This window comes from Cimex lectularius, unplaced genomic scaffold, assembly GCF_000648675.2.
Source record: "Cimex lectularius strain Harlan isolate CLEC.00 unplaced genomic scaffold, Clec_2.1 scaffold98, whole genome shotgun sequence".
NCBI lineage: Eukaryota > Metazoa > Arthropoda > Insecta > Hemiptera > Cimicidae > Cimex > Cimex lectularius.
This window is the reverse complement of record NW_019392897.1, coordinates 2,096,606-2,117,843: the sequence shown is the minus strand read 5'-3', so window position 1 is coordinate 2,117,843 and position 21,238 is coordinate 2,096,606. Positions and strand designations below refer to the sequence as shown.

The following is a 21,238-nucleotide window of genomic DNA, read 5'->3' as shown; positions in this document are numbered from 1 at the left end:
TGATGTGTTTGATGAACAAAAAACCCACTTCCTAATAGACATCATCATCAACGATACTAAACAGAAGAAGGCTGCTGTGCTTGGTGACCAAAAACCCAACAATAGCCATCATCTTCATACCAACTGACACAAGCGGACCAAAACTACGATCAAACTGTCTATAGATGTTCTATAATTCTTTTGTTGTAAATAAATGATTTGAAAAATATATATTAAGAAACTCTATAAATAAATTATGTATTTACCACCCATCAGACCAACACGCACTGTGCATGTTTTCATTTACATAATGGTGATATGAAATCACACCCTTCTTCGTCTCAATAGGGCAAATTGAAGAAATAAATTGCCAACCCCGTACTATTGTTTTCGGGGTTTAATTAGGAGAGAAGCGTTTTGGGCAATGAGCCTAATTATACAATAGTTATATTTCGATGGTGTCGCGGAAGTTTCAAATCGAATTTAAAAAAAATACTGTTTATTGGATTTCTAGCACTCGACCCTAGCCAGACGACTTTTACATCTAATTAATTATTAAAGTTTATAAACACGATCCACATAGTTAGCCTAAGGACAAATTAAGACTGCGAGAAATCCTTGGCAGGCTTATTCATTAAATGGCGAAGTACAATTATAAAATCCAAGTTGACAGTTTTGGCAAACTTATTTATGAAATGACCAACAATGGAAGGAAGAAACGTCACATTACATTAATAATAGGAAATATCGGAACAACCCACAATGAGTGTCTATTTTGAAGGAAGAATGTTTTTTAGAAATGAAAAGTACAAGATGATAAGTAAAATAGGTAAATTTTAAGTATCTAGAATATAACCCAAGTTATCAGGATTATGAAAAACCTTAATTTCGACGTTGTAGGTCATTTTGGCCTAATTATTAACATTTAAATTGGCTTTTGATTTATCACATTGGAAAGCTTTGATTAAATGCAAACGTCTGGTTGTTGTTACATTCTGTTCTAAAACGTCATTCCAATTATAGGCAAATGTTCCAGTCGAGCGCGGCGATAAAATTTTAAATGGTAAATTTACAGGTGACGCTGCAGTAACGATGTAATTGCCGGTTATTATAATGGTAACGGGTCTTTTACCATTGGAGAGCCCGACTCAGATCGAGGTTGAGCTTTCTCCATACTTCTTTCTTGCTCGGGAAATTTATTTAAATTTGGTAATTAGAAAATCGGAATATTGAAAATCGGGTTTGTAGCCGAAGGGATAGATTTAATCGATGACGAGTATCAAAGCCGGCTCATCGTGAGACGGCCGTCTGGTCTAACCTCCATGAATCATCGGACAATTGGACGGGAGATTTCATCAAAGATATACTGCTTGAACGGCTACCCTCGGCAAATTGTTTGTATCTATGACGACTGTCAGATATTTTCTTTTTAATTAAATAATAGGTTAAATAAATACATAAAAGAGCAAAAATCATTCTAAAACACCTCCATGAATCATCCGACAACTGGATAGGAGATTTCATCAAAGATACACTCCTTGAACGGCTACTATACGGCAAATTGTTTGTATCTATGATGATGTCAGATATTATCTTTTATTAAACAAGAGGTTTGATAAATATATAAAAGAGCAAAATCATTCTAAAATGACAATCGGCAGGATATATAGATGCTTCATTATTTACTTTCAAAAATGACAGTTTTCAAGGCAAAGCATAAACTATTACATAAAAAAAACCATACTGGGTTTATCATTTAAGAGATGACCTTATACCCAGACTGCTTAATACAATGTAATATAATGTACAGTTTAACAGTCATCATAAATGAACTAAACTGCACACATTTTTTTATTTATTTATTACAAGTGTTATATCCACGCGCTATGTCTACATTTGCAAAACTGTTTCTTCCGGCGAATAAACGCAAAAAGGTAGCCGGCCAAAATGTTGCTAGTGTATTTCGATATATCATCATATTTTGTCTACCCTAAAGTTTTCTGGGACAGATGGAAGTGTTACATTGTAAAAATTCACAATGATCACCCGTCAATTCCCTATCAGGACAAAAGGTAAAAGTCTAGGATTGTAGGCATAGGTTTTTTTCTTGTACGACTACCATGTAATAAGTTCATTCGTAAGTTGAAGTTAGTAGGGTCATTCGAGTGTGGCCTATTCGAAGTCCGAATACTTCTAAATGACAACAGCTACAAATTTAGACATGTGTAATCGAAGGGAGTATTTCGTCCTTCACCTCCCTTTTTTAAGTGCAGATCGCAATTTTTCCAAGTCACATGGGTTAATGGAGTGTGCCTATGCTAATCAGAATAAACGGGTGGCAAAATCTAGTAGTAGTATTTCTTTCGACACACTGGTATCGAATGGCCGTATTTCGTTTGTCCCTACTAAATTGGGTGAAATTCTGGATTCATTGAAGTGCTACCATGTAATCGACATGTTTTGGTCTAACAAGTGTGGCCAATAGGAATTAGAATAAACACATAAAGGGTAACAGATAAATATGTAGACAAACAGTAAATAAATAACATCGTACATGTCATACAGCCTCTCTGTACAAATTGGATTGGAAAATCCTAATCGTTTCGCAAATGCTAAGTGTCATTCGAGTGTGGCTTATCCTAATTTAAAATGAACAAATACATAACATCTAAGGTAAATCATTCCATATATTTGAGACTCTGCGTCATACATGATTATATTTTTCCGTTACCATATACTTTGCGAGCAATTGGCCATGTCAGAATGACCCGTCCTCCAATTTTCAACTGGCAAAGATCTCAGTAAAAAAAATGTGCGTAAAGAAGTTAATTTGACACGTGTCCTTATAGACGTAAATATAAATTGAATCAGTACTTACCGATGAGGATTGCTCCGGCCATTTCAAAGATGGTTGCGAGTATGCAGGCGGAGCGGACGGTGAGGACTTTGGATCCGACTGAAGTGCCGAAAGAGTTGGCCACATCGTTCGCACCGATTCCAAACGCGAGTACAAAAGCAACGATAAAACTAACGATCACCAGCCAAAGCGCTTCGTCCGCGAACTCTTCCATTTTATTCAAATTTACAAATCGTTCTAAACGCTAAAATCGTCCGAAATAAAATAAAGTTTCAATATATATTTCTCTTTGTCCCGGCGGAACGCGACACCGACCGAGGCGTTAACAATTTACTAACTACTATCACAGCCAAAACTTTACAAAAATACCTGAGAGTTTAAAAGAAAAAAAAATCGGTTTTGGTTTTTTTGGGTTGGAGGAGAGGGTCGGTTAAAAATAGTTTTGGTATCTTTTCTTGACGTGCGGTCGCACGGAGTTATTGTGCCTGTACTCGGCCATGGGGTACGTGAGGTGAGTTGCTGTCGTGAAGCAGCTTCAGCAAAAGAAAGAGGTCTCGTCCACCGAGAACTCCCTGATGATTTCTGAAAACAAAAATAAACCGAAGATTAAACACCATAAAACCAATCAAAAGTTACATAAATAATATTTTATGTCAACCATACGTAATAAGTATTACGTAACACTTAATAACAATATTCCCACGAACATAAAACTAGATCTCTTCTATACGAATAACTCGCACATGTTGTAGTCAATATCCTCTAACCTTTACTCGGGAAAGAAGTTGAGAAGCTCCTAACCACAATGTTATGCCTGACCACCAATTTGGCTTCCTTGACTTTGGTGCCCTTGGAGATTCTGCGGTCGTAACGTAAGTCCTTCAGAAAGCACAGAACAACCTACTAGCGTTGTTCCATCGCCCATACCTCTATATCTACCACTCCGTCATTACTCTGGTGCGGTCCTAAGTACTTTAAGTTACCTGCTCTACCTTAAGTCGATTTGAAAGCTGAGCATTTGTAACTTGGCAGCTTTCAATACTTTATTCATCAGGATCCCAAAGAGGTCATGCGTTCCAAAATATTCGGTCATCCTTAAATGGACAATGAGAATCTTTAGCGTCCGTACCTGTCGGGTCTGCATCGAGCATCAGACCGTATGCCGAACGTAACGAGCTGAAATGCATCAACCTTGTCTCCCACTCACTCCTTAGATAGAGAAGCCACTTCTATCTCCCAAAGTATTGAGACTCCTCCAGCGTAAGTACTTCCGGACCCGCTCCAGCTGCGGTTTTGTTTAAAGTGGAATTCCTAACCACCCCCTAGAGGAGACTGCCTTCGGTAAAGGACGCCCATGTAGGCACCACCGACCACCATTCGTTCCCATCCGCCACTTCTCATGCATTTGAGGGACTCCGTCAGCGTAGTCTAAGCGTCATCAACGCTATACGCTTCGATCGTCCGATCCTTCGTATCCCGTGAGGCCGGGGTTATAACGAAGGTCATACGCAAGTGCTTGGGCGGAGGTCACAGATAGAAAAACAGCCTCTTCTGTAAGTTCCGGCCAGGAGCATCGCCACTAAGAGCCCGTTCCCATGTAGCTGAGGCTGGACTTTGGAACATTTCTGCCACCCCGTAGTACAGATGGTTAAGCACCCCCCCCCCGTCTATGCAGACAGGATCTGGTACCCTAACTCTCGTGTGCCTCTGATAAAGCACCCGCCGTCCCCTGCCGAACCGAATCCAGCTTGTGCTTTAGAAGCTGCCATGCCCTCAATGCTGCACCATTATTTTGCGCCTGGATCCCCCCCCGCAAGGGTTGGGAGAGGTCTCAATGAGGACAAAGAGGCTACATCGCTGACAGATTCCATTAATCGTTGCTACGCACTTCTTTTCACCTTCCTGTTTACTTTAAACAGAGTGCTAACCGCCAGTTAGTTTGTTACCTTTTTTTCTAGTACTTCTAGTAAATCTACCCGCAATAAAAACTAGATCCGCAGTACTCCTTTCAGTCACGAGCCATACTCTTGTACTACTTGTCCACCATTCTCCTGATTTTTTTCCTAAAATCTTACGAGTATGTCTTTCTAGGGACACTTAAGAAAGAAATCCTGCCTTGTAAAGCTCCGCTACCTTCTCTATACGGACTTAAGGACTGAAACGGTAAAGATAGGAACCATTGTTATGTAAATTAACAATAAAAATAAATCCCAACATGGTACTTTGCTCTCAAAGAAATAATAGCCCCTCCTACCTGAAAAAAATTCCATTTCCTACATCCGATTGCATCAAATATGGACTTAAAGGTTGCAACTATAAAAAGAATCCCTACTTCATCCTCTCAAAAATTCCTCAAAATCATGACGGTGAAACCTTTTTGTTAGAAACCATACTCCCACTAAAAATTATGAATTCCATGTTACTGACCTAGTCAAGAGACCTCAAATTCCAATCCAATTTTCTCTTTTCCAATTATCTCAAACTCCCTCATTCCTGACCTTTCCACGTTTTCCCTACCGATCCCCATAGAAAGTTGAGGCGTCACTGGCTTCGCGACCAACTGCGCACATAAAGCCATCATGAAATCTAAGAGGATAGCTAATGTTGGTTATAGACTAGGTGGTTCATATTCACGGCACTTTTATTTTACTGATAGATTATTAATTTTAAAATTTTTTTTAGTTTTTAAAAATAAATATATAAAAAGTTAATATATCGGATCCAAGTACAAACGTTTCTGTTTCACCATACAGGAAAATTCAAGTTTTCAATTCTGTATTTTTAGCGTAGTTGTATAAATTTAATTTGGGTAACCTCAATTGTTTTATTATTGGAAAGTATAAACTTTCAATTATAGTTTGATTCTGTGGCACTACGTAATAAAATAAGCTACATGTTTAATGGGGTGACAAGCCCAAGAGAGTGCCAGATTATGTTTGATTAACACGATTAAATAGCTGCATTAATTAGACTATCGCCAATTATATTTTTGGTCTTTCCGCCATCAAACATGTAATTTGAGTAGTTCTATTAAATAAAAAAGTTACAAAATTATTATTTTTATGGGCGAACGCAACCCAAGACGTGAGATGTGTATGTGGGTTGTATGTGTCATGGTGTAAGGTAGACGAAATTTAATTTTTTAATATTATATAAATATATCCGTATTGAGAATTTTTTGAATGAGACAGAGTGGTACGATAGAAATAAACTCCAGTTGGTAAAAATAGTTTTGTTGCAGAGATAAAATTGCACCACTCGCCGAAAAATTGTCAGGGTCAGGGCTGATAGGAATTTCCGAAAAAGTGGGAACTCTGTAGAATGTGTCCAAAGGATTTCTTAACAAAATCGATTTAAACGTTTCAAATGATCGCAAGGTTAGATTGACAATTTACTCTGATGACAAGAGGAAACAATTTCTTGATCATCACAATATTGTCTAATCTTCATCCGCTTTAGCCTTAGGGTATAGTAGAGTCAAACAATTTTAATTGGGGCTTTAGGAAGAATGGGTCTCGATTATTAGACATTCTTACAGGAAAATGCCAATCGGTTTTCTTTTATAGTACAAAATTACATCAAAGGGAAAATTTAAAAAAAGCTTAACTATAGAAACGGGCAATGGAAAATTATTTGTTCGTTATGTCTTCAATTTAGGCTCGAATGTTCAAATCATGCACTCTTTGTGGGGATATGCGATAAATTTTTGAGTGTCGAAATATTTACGAACAACGTATGTCCCCAAAGCTTTTTCCACCACCACCCCCCTGGAGAAATTAAAGCCACGAATTTTTTAATTAACGTTTGGGAATTTTTTAAACTCCTTTATAAATTTGCATAATTCATGTGGCTAATACAAGGAATTTACCTTCATTTCGTTGACGGAACGTCTTGGGTTTTATGGAAGAAAGAAAAATACGGGATTTATAACAACAGACACGGTTTTTCAGCGGCAGGTTTTACGGATTGACAAACCAACTCTGTTTAATTAGTTTGCATATGCTGTTTGTATATGTCATAAATTAAAAGGCTTCCGATCACGTGAAAGATAAAAGTCTATGTAAGAGCCAGTCACATTTACGTACAACAAACAGAAATATCAACACACAAAATTAAAACAGCAAGTGATTACAATTTTTTTTGAAATTTAAAAATAAAGTCTTAATTCTACAGCACAAACTGATTATAATTCATGGGTTTTTAAACAAACTTTTCCATGTGGTTTTTTTTAATTAATTTTTTTTGTTACATTAAATTTTTTTAGACGATTTCGGGAATTTACACCCAACAGCATCTACAATGATGAAACACGCTTCTACAATCTTTTTTTAAAAACCACATAGAAAAGTTTAAAAAAATTACAAATATAAAAAAGACAATAAGTCATTAAAAAATCCATGTGACATGATAAAAAATTATAAACTGAGTATTTTAATAGTTTGATTATATCGGCGATAAAGTGATAAATACTGGGAAGAATTTCAATTAATTAAGGTTTTTATCTCAACTAAAAACTTTAATTAATTGAAAGATATTAATTGGTCAAGCGGACCACGAAACTAGTGAATTTAACTGGGAAGAATCTTAAATTCCCATTGTAAACCTGGGTGCCATACCACTTCGAAAGCTCCGTCTAAGAGACCCAAAAAATGCAGTTTTCGCTCAACAGAAGTCCAAGGTGAACTAAACCATTGAAACATTTGGCGTAGAAACGAGTGGCAAAACTCGAGAACAATTTTTCTGTTTTGCTCTGTATGGAAAGCATGACACCATTCCTTTTGTTTGGGCCATATCGTGCGACTTTTTCTCTGCACAATGGACCTGAAGGCATGTGTCATTCCCGATGTGTTGACCTTGGTCTATACAACAGGGGAGTTGTTCACCTAACTTATGGGTTAAGCGACTTAAACCAGATGCCCAGGAGATCGTTGCTTCTCAACCAACGGGATTAGGCTCCAGAGGGCTTCTATAAAACAGTCGCACAAATAAATACATTCACACCTATGTACATTGTACTCATTCTGTTTGGTCGATGGAGGACTCGATGATATTCCTCCATCGACCTACATACAATATTAATATTTCCAAATAATTATTCTTTCTATCTAATGTTTTTGGTTGAGATGAACAAGTAGTGCCACGAACGGGATTCGAACCCACGAACTTCTGCTCAATACGCCGCTGGTCTAACCACTTGAGCTAACACCACTTGATCCCCTCGGACACCAACTCCTCTATTATCAGTAGGACGTTTCAGTTGTAGGTCGAGATGAGGAGTTGGACCAAAAACGTTAGATAAAAAGAATAATTAATGTGGTCAATTATGACCACTAAGAAACACGGATCAATATTATTAATGTTAACTATATTAGGATCGATGAGGTACTTTTATAAATATTCCGCCATGGACCTTAAACACATACATTGCTGGTGGGGCGACGGTGACGCTAATTTCACCACTCACCCTAAGTAAACCCACGCATTCAAACAAAACAACCACAAAACACATAAAACCATAATATATACAATTTAAAAAAATCCACATCCTCCAAAAAGCGGAACCGAGAACCCAGAAACTCACTACTGTCTCAGAACCATTCTTAAATTTGATGGCATGCCTACACGCTTTCTGTAGGACGCCGAGGAATGACCATCTTCTTATTATATGCCCGAGTGACAACGGGGCTTCCTAATTCCCGATTCTTAATAGGGTAAGGAAAATACCTCGTTTCCGACTCAAATTCACGGGGAGAGGGACATGATTATTGCTGATCTAGTATCTATTGCGAGACATTTGAGCTTAAAAAACAGTACAATTGTTTCGTAGATAAAGATGGGATGAGATGATGTTTGATCTAGGGCTTCCCAAACCCTCGGAAGTGGGCCCCATTCACAGAAGAAAATCCAGAGCGGACCTCTATCTTTTAAGTATTTAAAATTAAATACTTATAGTATGCAGTAAATTTAAGTTTTTCCGTTATGAATACTCGGGACGTTTCGAGGAGGATGTTCTCTAGTGCAAACCACTTCTTGCAACAGATGCCAAAATATTCAGCTTGTTGGACGATTTGTTTACAACTAACGAAATTCCATGGTCAAATTGCATCGACGTCCGCACAGATGGCACAAAAGCATTGACTGGCCAAACGATCGGAGCGATTACTAAAATAAAAGATACATCGAAGGATAGCAGCAGCTGTCATTGTGTTCTCCACTGACATTCTTTAGCCATGAAACAAAATACCGGTTTTTTTAAGAAAGTCAATTTGGATGAGCTGTTCAAAATATTAGTTATATGGAGTAGCGGTCAGTAAAGTCTGGATTGTTCACAACATATGTGACGATATGGGTAGTCTTCATCAGTCCATACAGAAGGGCGTTGGCTGTCTCTTAGGAAAGCACTTTCACGATTATAAGAATTACGTTCTTTAGTCTTATCAATGTTGATGGAGCATAATGTCAAATTGGCAAACGTTTACAATGATGTGAAACAGCAATGTATGTTTTATTTACCAGATATTCATCATAAAAATGAATGAAATATATCCTTTGCGAGGGAAGAGTATCACAACTTTCGATGCTAATGACAAAGTTCGTGCCTTCAAAAGAAAAATCCAGTTTGCGGATGAATCTGTTGACAAGTTAGAGATCGAGTGTTTTATATACGACATTGGAAAAACCCAGGGTGTCCCAGAAGCAGCAGTTCCCGGTAAAAAAAAAGGGCACTGGTATCAGCAATGAATTTTTTAGGAAACCAATCGACCGTCCAGTCGAGCCCTCTGTCTAACTTACCTTACCTATTTTGCTTACGTGTGCAACAATACACATAGAATGAATAATTAAAAATAAAAAACTTTGGTTTTCATTATAGTTATTCGTGTTTTAACTTTATTTATACTTTCTACTTTATTTTTGTAGTATGCATTTTTTTCTAAGCTCGCCGCGGACCCCCTAAGTTAGGGTAGTTAGGGTCGGACTACACTTTGGGCGACCGTGGATTAATCTCTTCAAAAGATCTTTACTACTTACAGCTTGCTGTTTTCAATGATCTGGATTTCAAGCATTAAACTCTCATTATCAGGTTGAAGGAGTTACAAACACGTCTCTTCACAAGAATTGTAAGAGTGAACCCGCAAATCCGCAACCATGATGATTGTTTAATGCTTGAAATCCGGACAGTTGAAAATAACAACTTGTTAGTAGGAACTATCTTCTGAAGAGATTAATTAGTTTAAATTTTGCCTTGAATCTCCTCAAAATACACCGTAGACCACTTTCAAAGAAATGCTCTTAATTTCGCCAAAAAAACTTTGCATTTCCTTGGCACAAAAATTATATTGTACGCGTGCCAGATCGCAATATTCAAAAAAGCAAAAAGAAAATCTTTTCTCACAATTCGAATCGCGGTTTCGCTCTGAAGATATTTATTTTAAAAATTGGTATTTCACCCGTTACACGGGGTCCGTCCCTTTGTCCGGGGACGTCTCCAAGAACAAGGAGTGGCGTTATAAATGGAAAATAAACAAACGGCTCGACAAGTCAGGATAGCTTATCTTTATTCTGGAACGTTCGAAAAATTCCTTTAAACAAAATTCGTATTGGCTCATTTGAAAACAAAATGTTCTAGCCAGTTCCGTTAATTATATTAAACCCCTTCTGTATGAATCACGTTTTTTAACTTGTTTTTGTTCTCATTAAATCGATAGGACAAAAAAAGTTCTATTGATTAGCCGAACAAATTAAATTATCCAATAACATAATCAACAAAATGCCTTGAAAAATTTAATTGTCGATGTGTTAAGATTACTATGAAAGTTTAACATATTTTACTATGCAACTGGGGGCAAATTCATCTTTTAAACAGCTTGATCAAGCAACTTATAAATAATTCGCGAACAATTTTTTTCAGTAGCAATTAATTAAGTTTTTTAGTTGAGATGAAAAAAAGTTAATGGCACGAGCGGGATTCGAACCCACGATCTTCGGCTAGATACGCCGCTGCTCTTCCACTTGAGCTATCGTGACCTCGATCCACTCGGATATCAACTTCCCATCTCAACCCCACCTTATGAGTTTTCCCTCCTTTTTGCCATTTTTCAAATCGAATCCCGCTCGTGGCATTAACTTTTTTTCATCTCAACTAAAAACCTTAATTAATTGTAATGTATTAATTGGTAAGCGGATCACGAAATTAGTGAATTTAATAACAGTAGCATGAAAGCTTGAACAGCTACCATTCCAGTGATGGTAGCCATTAGTACATCAATACGATGAGCGAGATGTACTCCGACCTAGGAGGCCGAGGTTGTCGCGGGGCCACTAGCTCGGTAACAAGAGGGAAATATTGGGAGGTATGGATGGTGTAAGATGCAAAGAAAAGGGTTTTTGACTAGATTAAACATACCCAAACAACAGAAAAAATATCATACCAGTTAATTCTTTCAATTATTCTTTTTATGTAAGGTCTTGGTTGATATAAAAAAGCCAGTGTCACGAGCGGGATTAGAACCCACGACCTTCGTTTAAATACGCCGCTGCTCTACTACCACTTGAGCTATCGCGACTTCGATCCTCTCGGACACCAACTCTCCATCTCAGCCTACAACCGTTCGAATTTTCCCTCTTTTTGCCATTTTCAAATGTCGTGTAATCAGGATTGGATTCTCAGCGACTTGTGATGAATGAAGTGGCCACGGGGAGCTGCTTAGTGAAGTGATACTTCTTTTAATTATTAATATTAATCCATTTATTTTTTAGTGGCCAATTGACCAAGTTACTACTTTCAATTCTTTCTCTGTGACACTGACTATCTCAACAAAGACCTTACATAGAAAGAATAACTATACAATAATACTGATAAAGGAGTAAAATGTTAGGACTATATAAAAACATCACTACTAAAGGACTGGTAAGCACTTAACCAATTATATCAATAATTAGCTATTCTTCTTTTAAAAAATGACCACCTTGGTTAATCAAGGATTATATTCTTATTCTCCGTTGAAAACTATTGAATTTACCACATCAAAGGATGAAAGAGAAGTTGTTTTAAGAGGTCAAGCATGTATGTTTAAAATACTTTGTACATAGATGAAAGGCCCAGCCGAATCAGCAAGCCAAGTGAATCGAAAATACAAATTAAATGCTGACCTCCATGACATTATTCAGCTTTACGTTTTTATCCTAATTGCCAAATTTATTTTCAAAATAACTCGAGACGACGGTTGGCAGTTGGAAAAACGTCAAAAATGACAACTAAGACTGTTGAAATTTTTTAAAAGTTTCCGTAGAGAAATAGGCCGGACGAGTTTTAGAGCTTGGTTACATGTGAAATGCAAATGCGAAGTTTTTTAATATACTTTAAAAATCAAAATTGATTATGTATTGCCGATCTGAAAGTTACATTTATAATAAAACAAAAATTAAAAAAACCTTTGGAGATGAATGACCGACCTGTCTGGATAAGAAAATCAATGAGTCGCTAAGCCGCCGCGTTTGTTTCTATTTAACCAGGCCAGGAAAAGAAATGGCATTACATTAACCAGGGAGAACGGAATAAATCGAGCAGGAGGATCGATTGATTAATTTTTCGTTTTCTGGTGAATATGAATGACCGGAAATCTACTGAGGAGCTGAAAATAGTATCCACGATTAGAAACAGTCTTCGGTTAACTTTCAAGGACCTAACAATTGTTCAGATGATTTCAAACAATACCGACATTGTTCGGAACTAGATTGTTAAGTCAATACAATTCGTAAATGGAAAAGTTGAATATTCCAACGAACGGGGAAAAAAGTTTTCATAAAATCTTAAAAAAGTCTAGTTAGCGAGAACGAACCGTATCACACTTGCTTCTGAAATAGAGATTAAAAACTCAGCCCTGACACCTTTCACAATTTATTAGGACTGTCGTTAGGCTGGGGTCGGCCCTTGTCCTTCGAAATTGCGTGAAGAAGGTCGACCAAGGACAAGGCGATAGGGATTCGGGCTTTTTGATAATTCAAGAGAAAAATGTTCGGCGTCAGCGGGACAAATTTAAAACTGTATTAAAGGAGCTAATTATAGGAATTTTCGCGAAGGAATTAGTCGAGGATGACTATGCAAAAATAATTCTAACAAATCGTTTCCGTCTGGTGAACAGAGGGACAAGAATATGAAAAAGCAACTCAAGAATTGATCAAAATGCCGAAAAAAGTATAAGTCTTTACGCGAGAGGTCGGATAAATATCGAGGGCGTAGGTTATATAAGGTTTCATATCCTAAGACCTTAAGTTTCCGCAGTGTTGGCTTGCGACATTGTGGCATGGCGTTTACGTGTAGAAGAAATTTTACGGTTTACCAATGCTGAGCAAAGACGTTGCGGAAAGGAGGAAATTTTAATGAATAACCCCAGCATTACACCACCAAAGTCACCATACCTTTTGTGGGTGCAGATTTGGTTTCGGGAAGTGTTTTTGCGCTTCATCCTTGCCCAATCACTCGTCCGCCTGCTGTTTCGTACAGAATCCATTTCTCATCGCAAGTGATGATTTGATCGAGAAATGGATCATTTTGGTGGCACAACAGAAGAGACGTGCAAATTTCAGATTCAATTTCTTTTTTAGGGTTCGGTTAGGGCGTGGCGGTACCCACTTGTCGAACCAATTTGCTCCAGAAGGAGAACAACGGTTGAGTGGTCAACACTAAGCGCTCCGTGTTGTCTTACGTGAATTTTTTCAATTAACGTTTTGAGTTGGTCGTTGTCTACAACGGAAGGCCTACTCGATCTAGCGTCTTCGAGATCGAAATTTACAAGACGAAATCTCTGAAACGCTGCACCGTGCAGCATTCGCAAATGCTTCCTTCCCTCCCCCAAACTGTTTTGATTCGCCCAACTTTAAATTCTTACAAATTAATTTGAAGAAAATCTAGTTTGGACATATTTAATTTCACAGGTCCTCACTCTTATAAAACCAATATAAACTAAAATCCATTATATTTAGTGGACTGATTGACCAAATTACTTCTTTCAATTAATTAATCTTTTTATGTAAGGTTTTGGTTGAAATGAAAAAGTTAAGTGTCACGAGCGGGATTCGAACCGCTCTTGAGCGCTATCGTGACTTCGATCCAGTCGGACACCAACTCCCTATCGTAACTTACAACCTTTCAAATGAAAAATGGCAGAAAGAAGGTTAAATTCGAAAGGTGTAGATTGAGATGTGGAATTAGTATACAAGTGGATCGAAGTCACGATAGCTCAAGCGGTTAGAGCAGCGGCGTATTGAGCCGAAGGTCGTGGGTTCGAATCCCCGTCGTGACACTAACTTTTTCATTTCAACCAAAACCTTACATAAAAAAATAAACTAAAATATTTTGTAAAAAATATAAAAGTTTATAACCCAAAAATTAGATTTGAGTATTTAGCTTTGTTTACAAGACAAAAGCACCTGCGAAAATAAAACAAATTTTCAAAATCTGCATTAATTTTGCACCAATTGAATAGTTAAAATAGCTATTATTTAAACTTATTTTGTATTCATGTAACGTATTGTACATATAATAAAAATATAAAATAAATTAAATAACAATATAAATCATTTGAATTGCAGCACTCATTTCGAATCAACGTCTTCACAATCTATCTGAAGTATTCTGAGAATACCCGAGGCTTTAGTGAATCAACAATGGCGCAATTGTACGCAAATAGGAAACAAAACAGCCACCACCCAAACGAATTTCGTAACACAACAGTCGAATACATATAACATATAACGAGGTAAATAACATTGAAATCAAAACGATTGTATAAAAATGATACGCAATGATACCGGCCTTTCAGCCAACATTGTAATATGTAAAGCCACAGCTATGTCTAGCGTAAATTTTATTTTAAAAATATGCGTTTACTTCGACAAAGCATAGTTGCCAATTGAGCTTCCTGTTGGTGAACTTACGGCACCAATCACATGATGAACGCCGTTCCCACAATATACTTAATAATTTCAACATTTTTGTTTGCTGCATATTTCAAGTGGAGTTGTAAATAAACAAATAAATTTAAGGAAAAAATAAAATTAAAATAAATATGCGCGTAACTTTCGAGATTGATACAATTCAGATAATGACATGCATTTTTTAAATAATGCCATCATATTGTACATAACATTACGAAATATCGTTTGAACAAAAATTAATTACATATTGTCAAGGTTGATTGTATGAAGATATTTTGTAAACTTGTGCAAGCTAAGGAAAAAGTCTAGACGGCGCCCATGTTAATCGTCGAGGCACGCCATATAATTATTATAGGTTCATCATATGATAAATTAAGTGAGTAAACTAGTAACTAACAGTCACTAAACACCACACATAAGCGAGTAAAGTTTGTTTGGGTTTGGGTTTGGGTGTGTGTGTGTGTGTGTGTGTGTGTGTGTGTGTGTGTGTGNAGAGTGAGGGGTGGTAGGGAGGGAGGGAGGGGAGAGAGAGGGGGAGAGAGAAGGGAAAGAGAGTGAGAAGAGAGAGAGAGAGAGAGAGAGAGAGAGAGAGAGAGAGAGAGAGAGAGAGAGAGAAAACAGACAATGTTTAGAAAAGGGAAGGAGGAAGGCACAGGCAAGAGAAGAAAAACATCAAGGGAAAATATGAAGATCAGAAGGTGTAACGAGATAGAACGAAAAAAGTGCGAACTGTTGGACAGTATACCTTCCTGAAATTTTATCGTCGCGTTACACACAGAACATTTCAATTTGCGCAATTTACAAATAGAAGATGACGTCGTCAGACCATTTTCACCAAGATGGTGGTGCGAAGACGGCGCTCTGCCGCCCTTGACCCGGCATGTATTTATACACGTCGGAGTAAATATACAGTGCCGGTAACGAATGTGCCAAAAACAAAGTATCCTTAACATATAATTTATCAATATTCGTCCCATTTGTTTTTCACGCCCGTTCAGCGTTAAATGTGGTAAAGTGAACGAGAGGGCAATTTAAGAGGAGAATGTTTACAACAATTCACTTTACATAGCAAAACGCTATTTAATATATTTTATACTTTTCTTAAGTTAATTCCTTTCCTTATTTCCAATTTAAGGAATTAAACACCAAAAAAAGTTCAAGTTCAAACTTTACCACAAACGGGTCAAAAATAACCCTAATTATTTCTGCATTTAAGAATTCCCATCGTTCGTTCCTCGCACTTTTAGTCGATGTGCATTAATTAATGTTCAAGTGAATATGTGTTATTATTTTGATTGGGTAATTGGACAAGTCTTATAAGATCTTTTTAACATTGGAGTTATTTTTTAGAGGGCTTACCAAAAATGTTCACAATTATTTTTGGTTCACAATTAATTTTGATATGTTAATTAAGTTAAGCTTGAAACTTTAGGGCTTATAATTGCTTAACTTCGCACATTTAGTCAAAAGTTTTAACATGGATATATTTTTGGTCTCGATGAACATTTTGCATCCCCATTTTCGTTTTTCGCGTCATCGATTTCGCATTGCAGGTTTAGATACGTTTAGGGCTATTATGTTAGGTTAGTTGGGTTAGGGTTAGGTTACATAATGTTATGTTAGGGCTAGAGTCAATTTAGGTTAGGGATAAGATCAGCTTAAATCCACAATTCCATGTTATTACGAGAAGCGCGAATTTTATCCTTTGAATCCTAGACAAAAAATTTAACGCAATAATTTAGTTCGCACTCAAGGGCATTTTCTCGTTGAGTAAAAGTAATTTTTAATTTTTTTTTTAATTGGCCTTATGATCTTGCATATTAGCCATAGTACGAATTCTTGTGTGTTCAAATTGGGGGTTATCGGGAAAAAAGGGCCAGAGGCGACGGTGGGAATCGAACCCACGACCGCGGCGTGAGAGTCTCTCATGCTAACCACTCGGCTACCGCGGTCCCCAATTTTTAAATTAGGAAAAAAAATTTAATGTTAACATATTATTTTTTTTTTTAATTTGACCTTTCACAAATTTCAGAAAATTGAAGTTCAAAAACACAACTTACAAATATTAAGTGTAAACCCACCCGAACTTGAAAATCGTTTTTCACTGAGCAGAACTTTTAATAGGGAAAATGATATCAATGATATTAATGGAATTACAGTACGTAAATTATAGCTGTGTTTATATTCCTATGACTAGTTTACTGTTAAGCCCTGTTTATTATGTAAAGTACATAACATCAACTGAAAAAATAATGGCAAACTAAATTTTTAAAAAAAATTTGGAAAATCGAAAAAACAAAAAATACTATTACTTTTCCAACAGGTAGAAAAATATATACGTATTCTTAAATTTATCAAAAATAAATGTAATTATAGAGTACGGCTTTAGTCAAATTATAATAAACCAATTAAATGCTGAATAATAAAAGTTAGTGGAATTTGTGGAATATTGTAAGGTCTCTCGACAAGTTGAGCTTGCTGATAGTACCTTTTTTCATAAAAGAGTATAATTTACTTTACTGTACCTTTTATCAACATCGTTATCGTTTATCACAACTAAAGGGTATTTCAAAGGGCCTCTCAGATATTAAATCAACGCTCCTTCTCAACACTACATAATTGGTTTCCTAAACGTTTTCCTTTGTAATATTAATTTTATTGTTAAATTATAAGGTCAATGGATATGTTCAGATTTAACACGTTTTCTATTTGAAAGAGTTGGTTGTGTGGTTGGTTTTTTTTCTTTTTTTAGGCTGTTATTATTTAATATAGCACAGCAAGCCTGCTAAATTGACGGAAAGTTTGGATGTTTTAACTTAATTATGAGAAATTGGCCGTGTGGTTAATGGATACGCGTTTAAACATCCGGTCCAAATTAACGTCAAGGAGATAATTTAAGCTAATACTAGTTAAATCCTAGTTTTATATTTGACTAAAACTCTACTCTTGTCTATGCAAAATATAATACCATTCGAAACCAAAGAGGAAAAAGTTCATTCGAATCCATATCGAATTTGCAAATACGATGGGAAAGATTTGTTTCCATCCCAAGCTGTTTTGCTGAGGACGGGTTAAAAGGATTGTCATAGAAGATATCACAGTGATGTTGAATTAGAAAGAAATATTTCTCTTATCGGGAGAAGTCCGTGCATCCTATAGCTTTGTTCCGAGCCAAAACAAATATAAGTGATCACAATGATGAAATCTTTTTTACGATTCGTTATATAATTATTATAGCCAATAAATTATTCAATGTATAATGAAACACAGGGAATTATTCTGATACCTGATACTGACTGATAGTAAGTACTTAGTTATTGAAATATTGAACTAAGATTATTTATAATGAGAAATTTGAAAAAAATGAAACAAATTTTCTACATTTTATCCAAAGCTCTTACCATAGGACTTTTTTTTTTAAATTTACGATCTTTAATCGAAGTTTTCCCCCATTTAGAGTTCAGGCTGTACAGATTTGTCTAAATCCAAATGAAGTAGGCTCCAAAAATAATATATCCGGTTGAGCTAAATATGAGTGGATTACCCCCAAATACAAACTCTACTCCATTTGATCCCGGCAACTTTTAAAATCAAATAACAGGATTACATCTAGATACAGGAATAAATTCAAATACGAAAACAAAATTAAAAAATCGAACTGATTAGAATGTTTTATTACCTGACGAAACATGAGAGGAAAAGGGTGGGATAGGGTTAGGGACAGGTTAAGTATTCTTAATTCAATGCACCCTAACACGAACTTATTTCGCTCTCTTACACATTCAAAAGAAAATCAGACATTACTTATTCTAACTTCTAGTAGTATATATTTATGTTAAGATTCTTTAACATTATGTTGAAAGTTACTTTTTACCATAGGTGTACGTATTACATCGTCATTATCCCTTGATTCAAATTAATAAATGCCGATGGAACCTATTAAGCTAAGCATCAAGACCATGCTTCTACTTCAGATCCACTCGGGACTTCGAACTAGCGACATTTAATAGAACTCTTCTATTGAATGTATAATAATTTGTAAGTTTATAGGAAGTAAACGTATTTTAAAAACTCTGTTACAAGCAACAAAACCATATTGTATTTTTTTATGAATTAGATGATAGAAAAGCTTTCGGCCAATTTTTTTTTTATGTATAGCGGTTTATTTTATTCTTAAAGTTAATTAATTACATTTTGCATTGATATTATAGTTATAATTAAAAAATTGTGCAGCGCCTACCAAGTGTCAATATTTATTATGTTTTTCAAGAAGACAAAAATGCCAATAATTTTTTTCCTAATTTTTATTTGGTTAAGCTGAAAAATTTTAGGATTTCCAACCACACTTCTACATCAAGGGCTTTTTATTGATGTTTACCCGTCTATTAGTCTTAAATATTTATATTAATAATATATACTATTAATCAATTAAGCTTGATCTTCACACTTAACCAAAACATGGAATATATGGCAGACGGCTTCTATTATGCCGTAAAATTTGTGTTGTACATTTTTTTGCTACTGAAGAAACATTATTAAACATTTTATCTGACATTTTGAGTTAACGATTTCGCATTACCGGCTTAAATCGAGGTTAGGTTAAGGGTTAAATTATGTTAATTTAAGTAGGGTAGAATTAGGGTATGTCGGTCATAGTGGGGGGGGGGTTAGGATTGTAGTTAGGTTATATACCTATGATTCAATTTCGTTCAGTGAAGAGTAAGAAAAATGCATAAGTTTTATCAACGAGGATGCCTTAATTGTTGTTCAAACATGCAGAGGCCGTGAATATTTATTATTGTTAATTTGGTTCTTTTTAGTATTAGAGTTATTTTTTCAGTAAACATGACAAAAGTGCCCACAATTATTTCTGAATTGTTAATTATGATTGCTATAATTGTTTGTTAATAAAAAGATTTTAACTCCGATATTTTTTGGGCTGTATACACATATTTCTTTGCTTGGACATTTAGGCCTCATCGAATTCGCACTTAGATAGGGTTAGGTTATGAAAGGTTTGGTTAAATTAGGGCTAGGGACTAGGGTTAATTGTCCGGTTGTTTAGTGTTAGAATTAGTATTAGATTAGGGCTAATCATCAGTTTTAGGTAATTATTATTAATTTTAATATTAGTTAGTTTTTCAATAAATATACCAAAAGTGTCTACAATTTGTGTTTAAATTGTTAATTGATTAAACATGAATGTTTTTGGGAATGATACACATATTTTTTGGCGTGACCATTTTCCTGTCATCGATTTCACTTTACCGGGTTAGATAGGATGAGGGTTAGAGGAGAGTATTAGGTTAGATAGAGGTTAGGTTATTCATGATTCAATTTCTTCCCGTGGAGCAGACATACGAATTACAAGCGCGTTTTGTGTATGAAGGTGCCCAATTAAAAAATTTAGCTGGAATAAGGTTATATATAGGTAAATGATCAATGACTTTCCGTGAAGATCAGAAAATATGTGATGTGAATTAGAATTAGAATTGCGAAACCTCCTAGGAGGCCTCTGGCCTCTCCCTGATAGATCAGGGGGAGTCACCCACCTTGGTGCATAAGCGACTCCGAGGTTGGGCTCTGGTCGGGCGCCATCGACTTCTTTGGTCATTTCGGCGCCCTTACGTTCCCTAAAACTAGACATTCTCACACTCACTCATACAATAAATACACCCAATCACACATGCATATCCTCTGTCTGGAATCCGGGTCGGAGGGTACTCGATATTCCGCCCCGAACCGGTTTACCGGAGCAGCGGTGGAGCCTTGAAATAATATGCTGCACCGCCGCCCAACATACTTCTATTCTACCAGAAACTAAAGCTAAACTTAAACCTATAAAATAAATACCCCTCTATATACAACCCATAATCCCAATATCTGTTAGAAACCTAAAAAGTTTGTCCTTGAATTCGCTGCCATGCTCGAGCATTCTTCTATAACCCGGCGGTATTCCATTTTGGTCCCTATACAGGGCCAAGCTGCGACACCCCTCCAACACATGCGACACCGTGAGTCTGTCTACTTGACATGCTGGGCACCTAAGTCGACTCGCGCCGACCAACAGGTACCCATGAGTCGCACGTGTGTGGCCTATCCGCAGGCGGGTCAGGACAAGGCTTTCCCTTCGAGATATCCCCTCCGGGCTCCCATGTGATGTGAAATGCGAATTTTATGTAAGAGAATGACTTATTGAAAGACGTTACTTGTTGTTCAAATTTCTATTTGTCTTAAAATATTTATTATTTTAATATAATATGTTATCGCTACAGTTAAGTTTTGTCAATCAATATGCCACAAATGCTCACAGATAACAAATTGACGACGTACTTGATGATTTCCATTCTTATGATCTTTACACTTTTTAGTCATTCCTAGATAGATAGATAAACTTATTTTGCAGGATAATTTAAATTTGACAACTGAGGAAATAGAAATAATTTTAACCGGGTCGCTTTGACA

General features: G+C 36.3%; 1 protein-coding gene across 2 annotated transcripts in view; it reads right to left on the bottom strand.

Moving 5' to 3' along the window:
* Positions 1-21,238, bottom strand: part of LOC106664296 (sodium-dependent phosphate transporter 2) — a 76,988-nt gene that overhangs the window by 19,947 nt on the left and 35,803 nt on the right. For both annotated transcript variants that reach the window (XM_014389893.2, XM_014389895.2), the window contains exon 3: positions 2,858-3,418. In XM_014389893.2, the coding sequence (XP_014245379.1) occupies positions 2,858-3,050 (193 nt within the window). In that variant the 5' untranslated portion in view covers positions 3,051-3,418. The remainder of the gene's footprint in view (positions 1-2,857; positions 3,419-21,238) is intronic.